Source organism: Zerene cesonia, chromosome 11, assembly GCF_012273895.1.
Source record: "Zerene cesonia ecotype Mississippi chromosome 11, Zerene_cesonia_1.1, whole genome shotgun sequence".
NCBI classification, from domain to species: domain Eukaryota; kingdom Metazoa; phylum Arthropoda; class Insecta; order Lepidoptera; family Pieridae; genus Zerene; species Zerene cesonia.
This window is the reverse complement of record NC_052112.1, coordinates 539,268-552,410: the sequence shown is the minus strand read 5'-3', so window position 1 is coordinate 552,410 and position 13,143 is coordinate 539,268. Positions and strand designations below refer to the sequence as shown.

The 13,143-nt window shown below is 36.2% G+C and overlaps 1 protein-coding gene across 3 annotated transcripts in view; it reads right to left on the bottom strand.

Annotated features, from left to right (window-relative positions):
• LOC119830056 overlaps positions 1-13,143 on the bottom strand; it is a 72,778-nt gene that overhangs the window by 45,197 nt on the left and 14,438 nt on the right. For all 3 annotated transcript variants that reach the window (XM_038352893.1, XM_038352894.1, XM_038352892.1), the window contains exon 2: positions 1,229-1,501. In XM_038352893.1, the coding sequence (XP_038208821.1) occupies positions 1,229-1,374 (146 nt within the window). In that variant the 5' untranslated portion in view covers positions 1,375-1,501. The remainder of the gene's footprint in view (positions 1-1,228; positions 1,502-13,143) is intronic.

The window sequence follows — 13,143 nt, the reverse complement described above, 5'->3', positions numbered from 1 at the left end:
ACTCTTATCTAGGAATATCAAATCCCAGTTCCTGCTAACGTTTGTGCAACTGCAACCAATTTTCAAATAATGTCATATTAGATTTATTGTATAATTATACATATTGCCTGTATAAAATGTTATTTTTATCAGAACGCATTCTTTTGTAAGCATGTAGAATTCAGATAATTCGATATATAAATACCGTATCAATATTAGATCGAGAAGCTACAAGCTAGTTAAAACTTTTACACTTCAAGCATTAGCCAACCAGTAGCGTATTCATAAATCGCTCTCGCTATCGCTACCGCTCCTATGAAACCGCGCCGCACACGCGGCCGAGCTGTTACGTGTCTCGCTCGACTGGACGGGGATTTAGCTTTGACTGCGAACGTGAACGCTTTGACAAGATTAACGTGGAATGAACGAATGGAGATATCATTGCGAGCGGATTGCGAAGTCATAGCGACTATTGCTTTGAATTTGAGCGATATAAAAGAATCCATTGACATACATGGCACTTGATTTGGGATAAACGAATCTATCCTGACCATGTTTGGGTGCACTTTTCAATAAATTCATATCATGCATTCAACATACGAAACCGTTTCGCAATTTTGACGCACTCAATAATAACAATTAAGATTACGGTTAATGTTAAATTAATGTATTTCATAAGTCTCTTAGTAAATGCGTAATACATTAGACATATTGATATTTATAAGGTTGACGCAAAATTGTAATCATTTCAACCGATGGGAGGCTTAATAAAAAGCCTCATGTTACTTAGTAGAGGTTTCTAATAGTAAAATATTGTATATATATCAAAGGAGAACTTGTTTGTTTGAAACGTATTATACAAACAATACATTAGTCGATATAAAGAGCACTGACAATTATTGCCTACAATGACGTCAACGCGTCATCGCAGATAATTCCGAGCGAAGTTCAAGCGAAATTATCACCTGTGTGACGTCAACGATTGTAAAAACTCCAGCTCGGCATGCAATTTATATAATAAAAAATACGCATTTATTATGTAAATAAATAGAAGAAGCAAGTTTTACATTGCTTAGAAGCTACGATATAAATAAATGTTAAAATGATTTCATAGAAAGATAAAGGACAAGTAATCATCAACATAACGCTACTGATATATGATTATTTTTCGTGTTTGCATAAAAACATCACCCCACAAACATCTACCACCGCCAACCGACCGCAATCATAACTGACAACTGGCACCGACCTGCTCGAGTGATCCTGAAAGTTGCCGCCGTCCTGCAGCCGAACCTTGGCGAACAGCACCGCCGCCACAAACGGCACCTCCGTCAGCTCCTCGAGGCACACCTGCACGCCGAACTTGTAGCGCTTCTTCTTCATTATGAACGCCATGCTGCCACCATCCGGTAGGTGCAACCACGTCACCGCACTGACACTTCACACACACACACCGGCACGTACGCGCGCGAGACACGCCTGTTGCCCACCGCGGATCAGCATCACGGCTGTTGCTGTTGACCTGCAAGAAAATGGCGGTGTTTAAATAAAATAACATAACACTTCATGGTGATTATTCATTATCATTATTGTCATTTTTACACGCTTTTTATTAGCTTCACCTGTATGTTTGTATGTTTGTAACCGACTTCTTTGGGCGCGATTTTGACCCACTTTAAACGGCCAGATTTCGTTCAAACTTTGTAGATTTATTGAGGACCGATAACAATACACTAATTTGATAAAATTATTTCATTTTTCAATTTGCAAAATATGATTTTTGTTAATTTATATAATTTTCATCTATAGTCGATAAGGTAAGAAAATTAATTAAAATTTTCGTCGTTCGAGTCGTGCAATAGTTTAAAATTAAATAAATAATAGTTAAAAAAAACTAAAAAACACTTTTTTTATAGAAAACTTAAGAACTTTTTAAATTCATTTAAATTTATTTTCTATTATTTAGTTCGGTTTTCTGAAAAAGCGTGTTTTTTAGTTTTTTTTTAACTATTATTTATTTATGCCATAAGCAGGCAACTGAGCTGGTGGTTCGCCTGATGATAAGCTATCACCACCGGCCATGAACGAAAGAATTTGCATTTGAATGGACTGAGAAGGATGGGGAAAGGAAATCGGCCTCCCGTTGGTAATACTTTCCCGGCGCAAGCTGGCCCGATTCCTGCCGAATTTTATTGTATGAGATTGACATTTGCTGTAGGGGGGATCAGTACGATGAAGTTAATTGAAGTTATTGATATCAATTTAAAATACCCTTTATCTCTATATATACAAAAAAATTGCTTAAAATATAGACTGTGTTAATTATAATACAAGAGTATATTTATTCAGTTGCTGGCACAACTATAGAAATGACAAAGAATTTAAACTGTACAGTAATTATTTTGCTATTCTATTAATGCCATAAATTCTAACAAATTATCACTCAATAATTAGAGTAGTTTTTTTAGTAATAACGTAAATAATGACAATATATGCATGATATATATAGGAATATCACTTCAACAACGTTCACTCCCGATGATACAACGTTAATATGATTCAAAATATCAATAAACATAAAGGTATAATCAATGCCCAAAAATTATATATATATACAACCTCACAATAGCGATACGCTCCGAAACCCTGTAATGCGCAGCCCTAAAAAAAAAACGTAAGTCAATGCTGCGCTTGCGCAACCGGCCCGCTCGGGGAGCACGCGAAGGCCGATCCCAATCGCGAGTAATCGCCGCAATTACAACAGATTCTACTCTCCCTCACACGGTAATTACATCCTTTTGGTAACCTTGACTAATATGGAAGCAACCCTTGATTGATGCGCCTTTTTCATTTTAATTTTTTTTTTAACTTGTCAACTAAACAACGAAAATGATCGATAAATATAATACATATTTTTTTTCAAACTATGCCAATTTTTTTTGTGTGTTATTATTATTCAAAAACTTGTACAAATCCGATTAAAAAAAAACAGGTTTATAAAATTCCAATTTGCAATGCGATCTTGAGTTATTTACTCGCTTGGAGGTAATCACATAAAACTCGATTTAAAAATAGCTCCTGCGTTAAAAGTAATAACGCGCTCCTTAAATACATAGTTTCGCTACAATTGTATCTAAAATCTTTCTTTTTTTTTCCAGGAGCCCTTGCTACTTTCAAAAGTTACATTTAAAAAGTTATAGTCTTAACATGTATCGCATCCGAGTCTATATAATATACAGATTATAAACATTTCATGACAAAATATATATATCATCTTCGATTTGCAAAAGACTTGAACTTAAGACTATAAAATAACTAGCTGCGCCCCGCGGTTTCACCCGCGTAAGTCCGCATCCCGCAGGAATATCAGGATAAAAAGTTGCCTATATGTTATTCCAGTTGTCCAGCTGTCTACGTGGCAAATTTCATTGCAATCGGTTCAGCAGTTTTTGCGTGAAAGAGCAACAAACACACACACACATCCTTACAAACTTTCGCGAGCAAATGCCTGCCAAGTAGAATCTCGTAATCTCGCGAAAGGCATCCACAATCCCAAGTGGGTACTTTGAAAAATAACAAGAGACGTTTATACATCTGAGTACAGACGACGTTCGCGATTTCGACACCCCACCTCGTGCCTCATTTCCAATTACATTTGAGAAACACACGGCTACCGTGTAGCGCAAGATCCGACAAATACTATACGTGTTTCGATAGGCAAAAATCACTACAACCATTGTGAGGAATCAATTGATAGCTCTAGAATTAATTACACATAGTAAAAGTACAATAACAGTAAAAAAAAAATTAAGTACGGAGGATAAGATCTAGAATCTAGAGGGAGGTCAACAGATAGGTCTTAAAAACAACATGAACATGTAGTATGTATTGTTATTTAGTATTTATGTACAATACATGTAATTTATTTCTTTTTGTAGGTATTTTTATATTATTATATCAATATTTCTTATTTTTGTGCTATCCCCTAAATATTTTACCTACCAGGTTACCGGGCAGAAATTACTACTTAGCAATAAGGCAGCTTTTTGTGCGAAATATTCGTTAGTAATGGATTTATATATAATATCACATATTTTCGTGGTATACATAAATCCTGATGAGAATCAAGATCTTAGCCTACACTCTCGCATCTAAAGAAGCGAGATCAAACAATGTATCCGATATAAAAGATATATAAAACAGGCCGTCATTTCGTGTAATGCCGTACTTGGCTGAACGCCAGCCGCTAACCGTTCCGGGGGCTTGTTCCTGGGAGGGAGGGAGCGCTGCGGAGGGGAGGCGAGGAGGAGGAGGGGAGAGGGGGAAGGAGAACCGACATATTCCGCAAAGTTGCTACTTAATTGTCAATTAATTAAGCCTCGGCGCTATCATAATGGGGACACGTTTTAGTGCATCGATAGGCGATGCATCCATTAGTGCCACTGATGTAAGAGGTCGTTAACTCGTTAACTTTTCAAATTTTAACTGTGGCGAGGCTTCAAGTTAGTGGTGTAGTATCGGCCTCGAGCGTATATTTTTATTCAGGAAAGGGAATATGTAAATATGCAAATCTGCTGATATAATTTGCGGCCAAAATAATAATATCCTACTAGTCCTATCCTATCCTACTAATCCTACTAATATTATAAATGCGAAAGTTTGTAAGGATGTGTGTGTGTTTGTTACTCTTTCACGCAAAAACTACTGAACCGATTGCAATGAAATTTGGTACGTAAACAGCTGGACAACTGGAATAACATATAGGCAACTTTTTATCCCGATATTCCTACGGGATATGAACTTACGCGGGTGGAAAGCGCGGGGCGCAACTAGTAGTATGACATTCTTTATTAACAGATGATGAAATTTCAACTCTTCCCACCGCTCGACTACAATTAAATATAATAAACACTATTTACTTAGCAGCCTACGCAACGCTAGCCAAACGGTTCGTGGTAAATACATATATACGAAAACAATGTTATATGCCATTTTTATACACACAAACGCGCACGCACGCACACACACGTACAATAATCTTGCCATAACTTACATGTGTGTAATAGATGTAGAATATATAAGGTATATCAACCAGTTTCAATTATTACTCTAACACTATGGTAATTATTGGTTTTTAAAACTTTAGCACAGTGGAGATAAAATGACAAATTGTGGGCTTCTAAAAGTTTAGACAATATTTTCTTTCTTTAATATATCTGTTGTTAAAAAGATTAACAGTAATTGATGATGTGAATCACACTAATCACACAAATATTACATTTGTGAAAGTTTATTTGTTTGGATGTTTGTCCGTAAATCACGCTGAAACTACTGAATGGATTTTGATGAAATTTCGTATACGCAGTATGAGCTGACTTGGATGATAGGTTACCTATTTATCCCGAATAATTGCTCCTTGGGATAAAACAGGAATCATGATACCCGGGCGGAGCGTCTAGTATGTATAAACAATTTTAAGCTTAAACAATACAGTAGACCTTTAACAACCATCAAGGTAAGTATCAGAACTAAGTACATAACAGTAAACGGTACGAGTTGTGCACTTTGAGAGGAGAACTTTCGACTTGGGTGATCCGATTTTGATGACCCTATTATATGAAAGATGATGCCACCCGTGTTATATAATTCCGACAATATGATTGTGGTAAAGATTTCTGTTAAAAATACTTATTTACAAGAGAAATAAACTACGTCATCGATGTTTTTATTTCTATAAGCAGTAAGCAGTGTTTGGATGTACATATTCATACAATCTCATAAATCTTCAAACATGACAACCACTTCCCTTGCCCTCGATGATTTCCTATCAAATCAATGTCGGGTAAATCCAATTGGGAAAACTGTACGAGTTGCATTGGATATTATTGATTTAACACCACATTACTTTATCTGTATGTACATGTATACATGTATAATTAATTAGACGACACATTATTGTTGCGATGAGGAAATCGTATTTTTACCCAACGTTCCACACGGCGACGGCAGTCGTCAATACTCAGTGCATTGTTATAGAACTAAATATTAAATTTCCATTTTTTTTTCTTTTTTTTATGTTACAGTCGGCAATGGAGCTGGTGGGACGCCTGATGGTAAACGCTACCACCGCCCATGGACATTTGTAGAGGCGTAAGGTCGATTGCAGACCTTACGCCTCTACAAATGGATTGCCGACTTTTAATTGGGAAGGGATTAAGAAAGGATTAGGATAAAGGAATAAAGGAAAGGACTGGGAAAGGGAAGGAAAAGGATATGGGCCTCCGGCACCCCCACTCACCGAACGAAACAGCAGAATGCTATTTCACGCCGGTCTTCTATGGGGGTGTGGTACTTCCCCGGTGCGAGCTGGCCCAATTCGTGCCGAAGCGTGCTCGACTACCACATACAGAGTTACATTTATATTTAGATGCTATATACTCATCTCCTCTCACTTAGAAAGAAAATACCTATACATAGAGTAAAGTTCTAGTATGATGCCAAGTTCAATACCATGAAAAACATTTGATTCTCGTGCGAGATAAAGACGTGCATAAACCGGGTCAATTATGCCCAATGACCTCTGCATAAATGAACTCCTACACGTTCGAAAATAGACCCACTATAAATAGATGATCAAATTTACAATTTAAATCAATCAAAACATGTGTATATTTAGATTAATTATCAATGAATAATATATATGTCATTGAGAATTATACAGTCTAAGCGTTCTTTTCGAAATTTTGAGGATATGTAGTCACAGAACGGGAAATAGCAAAACAAAACACGTCAGTGAAAACAATAATAACATTTTCCGTACAATAAATTTATTCAGTTAACTTCCCCATTCTATATATACAAAGAACCCACAAGCAACCGAACCAGCTTCATACGTTGCGAATGTGGTACGGTTAATCGGACCAAATACAACTGAAGTAATTCCCTCAGCTTTCAGTAAGTACCTACTTACGCACACGAATTAATAACAAAACTGCGTCGCGGTGGCACCCGCGGCCTCGGCGCACGCGACGATGCGCGCCGCTTGCGTCACCGCCTGCAGGTGTAGCGAACTGGTGCCGCCGATCGCACACTTGCTTATAACACGCATTAACATTGTAATTTGAGAAATCTAGAGGCGCGGGAGTCAGGAGTTATAGCAGGCTAAGATAAAAAGTTGACACTGATACCGTATGTCACATCTAACATACAAACAAGTATAATCGATCAATAACCATAGCAAGGAAAATCGAGCAAAACCGAACTCAGAGATGAAAAAACATCGAGACGGATCATCATCAGTGTCATCATATTTTTGTGTTCGTCATCATGAACAGAAAAACAGGAAGGATTGTAGATAGAATTGACAGCACCACCAGATATCAATTTTGAAATCTACATAATCCTATTATCACTAGCATCATCAGCCCATATATGTTTCCACTGCTGGGACACAGGCTTCCATTGAGGGTTCCGACCATAATCCACCACGGTGGCCAAGTGTGGGATGGCAGAGCTCACACGTCATCGAACGTTTTAATTCTTGGACATGCCGGTTTCCCCACGATATTACCCTTCACCGTTACGAGCAGCGGTTATGTTATGCACATGCAAAGATAATTTGAAAAATCAATTCAATGTCCTCCCACTTGCCTGGTCTCGAACCACCGAGTTATCGATAAGTCCGAGGTCCTTAACACTGGGCCACCACCGCTTTTAAAAATTTTAAATAATCCGGACAACAAACACTGAGATATTCCTTGAATCCAATCCAACTAAGCGCCTCTTTATATTATATACTCCGGAGACAGAAAACATCATAATAGACACCCAACTATTATCCACGTACGTAGGTTAACAGGAAAACTCCGTACCCATATTGACTGGGCGAAGATTATCCCTATTCGACATACATTTGTTCCCATTCCTGGATACAAATCGAAGCTTGCGTAGTGTGAATGATAATGGCTTCACAAAGAAGCTATAGATTTGCTTCAATTTACCATAGCAGACCTCGTTATCTTAACTTTCGTTATCTTCTTATTGGATTTTGATAAGAAAAACTTTTCTTTTTCCATGAAAACTCCTCCTAGTAAATACTCACCTACTTCATTATCTTATTTTTCAAACAAACATTTCGCTAACAATAAATGATACCGTGATAGATATAATATACTAGAAAAAACTACAAAACAAAGCTATATATTAAACAGTCAAACTCTTATACATCTTTGAGTTATTAATATTCAACAACCATGAAAGTCGTTTCGGGGTTCAGAAGCATAACAAAACTTTCCTAATCAACTGAAAACACTACTTTACTTTTACGAAGTTACATTACGTTCTTCTTTTGTTTTCAATATATTGATATCTTATCCGTATCAATGTGTTTTATTCCGAGCCATTTCCTAATAACATAACAATAAAAGTTAACGATTTAAACACACAAACAAGTTTGTATTATTCATAGATTAATTTTATTTTTACTCTGTGAACGGTATAAAATGACGATGCAGTAATGACTGGCCGTATTTAATAAGAAAACAAAAAATGCTAAGTAATTGGTTTAAAAAAAAACATAGTTGACGCTGTAAAGTTTCACGCAATCACTGAATATACTATATAAAAAAATCACTGAATAACGCGTACAAGCAGGAAAATAGTAAGGAATTGAACCAACAATTAAATATTTTCATTACAACAAAAATCAACAATTTAATATTTTCATTCAACATAATATTGTTTTATTTATGAACTTTTTTTATGGTAAAAACTATTATGCCTTTGTTCGTCAAACTGTGCGAGTGCGTGTCTTAAAATTAGAGAAGGTACGGACGATGAGTTTGGCCAATGAAGTACTTGTTAAAATCAACAAAATCAGTGTTACAATTCAAATAAAAAGATAGTTTCGAATATCGTTCAGCTGCTGACAACATACAAGCAAGAAACAATTCGATCAGTAAAAAAAAAAACATTTAAAAAACAATCCACCAACCGACGAATCAGCACAAAGTCGCGCGCGCACACAAAAAAAAAACGCCGCGCAAAATTACCGACAACCGACCGTCACGCCACCGCGCCGGTTGATGACCGAAATTGTGTTTCGCCGACAAAAAAAACTCACTCGCCAACAGCGCGCCCGCCCGCGCCGGTGAGTTACGGTCACGGTTTCGTTGCAAGAGATGAAAAAAAACGCGACAAACGTGAGCCGGTCACGCGTGCTTCGGTTCCGCATCTAATCGACAGAGCAAGGGATAAGCGAAATCAGCTTATAGTTGTGCACGTTTTCTAAGTTTTTTTGAAAGATCCCCATTCGATGCGGTGTTGATTCTACTGACTCTTGCAATTTGGCAAGTGTAAAATGTTACAACAAACCATAAATAAGAAGTGAAAAAACATCCATACAAAGCGTATAATTAATGTCTAAATATCGTTTAAAAAATTCCAAGTCAACAGTCAACTTATACCTACTCGTACTTCTGGTCATTTAGAAAATTCAAGACTACCAAGTTTAGGGAACTCTGAGGTTTTTATACCACGGCCAAGATTAAACACGCTCGTTTTCCTGCGTTCACGATTTTAAAGCAAAGGAGATAATGGCAAAAACAGACGCGACAAAAAAAAGCTAAATCTGTTGTAAATAATTGTGGGGAGAGCAAATATAACAATTCAAAAAAAAACTATTAAAAACATCGTGTCAAATACAAACAAAAGAAATGATAAACTTATAATTAAACCACTACCTATCTATAGACTGGTACAATACAATAATCATTTATACCTATGTAAATAGGATAATTGTATGTGTACACACTAATGCTTTAGAGGAAACTTTGTATTTTTATATGTTTCTAACGCTTTCACGCAAAAACCACTGGACAGATTTCCGGAATTCTTTCACCATTATAAAGCTGTAACTTCACTGAGTGACACACACTATATATGTACCACGGGCGAAGGGGTGAACAGCTTGTATCGAATGAACTCTAAAATTAGTCTGAAAATACTTTTCCGTTTCGAATGCTACCAAAATCGTAACGTCCCTGTCTATCTCGGGTCAACCCGCGTGAAGCCGGGGCGAGCGGCCAAGTCCTAGACAACAGCAAAACATGACTAATTGTTCATATCGTATAACAGACACGCGGCGCGAGTACATCGCGAGTTTATCGGGGAAGTATCGCATGTCGCACGGGCACGCAACAAACACATAAATATGTTATGCGCCGTCACACTCCAATGGACTCTAGGTTTTTCACGATAAGGTGGAAATTGCGAAATCCCCGAAACGAACGCACTCGTAATATAGAGATGTCATATTTTCAATTCTAAGATGAATTACTTATTACATAGTCTAAAAACACTTTAATTACAGACTTTAATGACAGACAACTTTGGTTACAGAATCCAATAAATTGTCTCAATCGTTCTTATACAAAGCGCACATAAGAAAATTATTTAATCCTCGAGATTTTAATCATAAAATGATGATGATATTATTATATCATCGATCCTCGATAAGCAAATAAAGTTAGAATTACATCTGTCCATTTAAAGTTAGTCAAAATCGAGTCTAAAGGAGTCCTATACACAAGCTAATAAAAGCGTGTTAAAAAGTAATATCAATGCATTTGAATATAAATTCGCATAATCCATCTGTTATGGACTTTAGTGTATTAATTATATACATAGAGAAACTATATATGTATATCAATTTAAATAAAAATACAACTGCAGGTTTTAAATTCCTCTCTAATTTTTGCATTCATTCCTATCGCCTCAAACATCCCTACAGACTTCTTGAAGAAGCACTTTTTCATCGACATAACACATTTATAACATTTACCATCCGCAAAACAGGACAATAATTACACACCCACAACAAAACCATCCATATCAACTTTATCCAAATTTACCGTCACTTCTATCACATCAGAAATCTCACTCATACTCAGCATCCACACGGAATCAAGATCAGATAACCGAAACGGCTATCAGGTCGGTAACGATTGCACAACGGGCCACTTGCTCCGAACATCTGTTGCAGCGCCAACATATGGCCGATGCAGTCGCCACACACCCGGTGCGTCGTGGGAACGTTTCATATACACGCTAGATTTTAATTAATTATACATGATTAAGTAATTAAGCATGTGAGGAGTTTTTTAATCATCATATTTAACGAAAAACCAGACCGCTTTCAAACCTTCAAAATTCAACCAAATTGAATTGGGATCATACGGAAAACAAATAAAAAAAAATCATTAAAATCATTCGATAGTTCTAAATACAGTCGAATTGAGAACCTTCATTTTTTTCAAGTCGGTTAAAAATGCAAGAGACATCTGAAGTCATAGATGAAGCAACATGTCCTTTTGGGTTCGTAGCAAATTTAATATAGACTGATGCTTTAACACGACACCAGAACGATATGCTATGTTGGACATGGATTCTTCCTATACCTGGAAACCCTTCTCCTATTGTATATGTAACTAAGATTCCCGAAAACCGCCCACTTACGCTTCCCACTTACGCAATATGTGTAAAAATAATACAAATATCATCAACGTCCCTCCCACATTACTCCTAGTAAATATTAGTTTCTTTTTTACATCCGCCTAATCATCCTAGTCATCCTAGATATAACAGCGTAATATAATTCGCTTTTCAAATACGCTACGCAAATATCCTTGTATTCACAAGAACGATAACCCACGCGTAAATAAAATAAAACTTCAAATACGCTCGCTATCAAAGCGCCATTATCAGATACAGCCACAATAAAACACTTTGAGCTGTTATCGTTAAGTGCCTATTATGACGTCAATTAACTATATCTATTCAGTTTGCTACGTTAAATTAGAAATACATTATCTTACGATTCACCTGTTAACGAAACAACGTAAACACTTCTCAGTTGTAACAATCTAAATTGAAATAATAGACAAACTAGGTTTGCCCTGCGAACCCATGGGCAATAAGCAAGTATTTATATAGATCATGCTTTATTCTGTTGTATATAAGCTATATTATTGTTAAGTTTCGTTAAAATACATTCCGCGAAACATCCATACATCCATACTTACAAACCTTGCGCGTTTATAATATTAGTAGGATATTATTAAGATAAATTGTAAACAGGTAAGGAACCATTGAAACTGGTAAGCCCTTAGGAAAAACGCAACGAAATATTAATAAATGCAGTTAAAAAAACGCCATAAAATGAACTAAAAGCGGTGACCGAATTGAAATTTCAAAAATGCAGAAAGTCAAGTTTCACAAAACCTTTATAAAAATACAATGTAAATAATAGTACACATATAAGATGTTAAACTGGAAAACTTTCTCCGATTGTTAACATTTTAAAACCACAAACGGATACAAAAAAAAACAATCAATCAAATTGATAAATAATAGTTTTCGAGTGTTACGATCGAAATAGGTTTAAACGATAGTCATTCCGATAACACTATATCGCTATATATATAATTAATAATTAATATTCTACGATAGCATTCTAACAACGATGACTCGGATTAAAATGATTTTACGAGCAACGTGGATCGGGAATTACCCTGTTTATCGTGTGTACCGACTGATGATATGAGATTAGGATGGTAAATTTAATGTTGGCAAAAATTATATCACCTACGTTTGATGTTTATGTTCCTAGTGTATTTGTGGGTTGTATTTCTAAAAATAAATAAGTATTGTGTCCTCAGATTGTTAACATGTTTAAGTAGTGAAATATGTTTAACTAGCAGTCAGCCCCGGCTTCGCCCGTCGTACACACATAGCCTAAAGCCTTCCTCAATAAATGGGCTATCTAACACTAAAATAATTTTACAAATCGGACCAGTAGTTCCTGAGATAAGTGCGTTCAAACAAACAAACAAAGAGACTCTTCAGCTTTATAATGTTACTATAGATTGAAAACCTTCACCATTTAAGTGAAGTGTGTTTCAAGTGAAGTATTATTCCATCATCATCAATGAATTTAATACAACCACTTCTGTCTCAGACAGCATGAGGGTTGACCGCGGTTGTAGATAAAAAGTTTAGGCCATAACCCGCGAAATGCGGGTTCGTGGAAATTGCATATACCTAGTCTTGCCATAAATATTGTAATAAAGAAAAAAGAAAATTGTTAACTGCAAATAACATTTATTA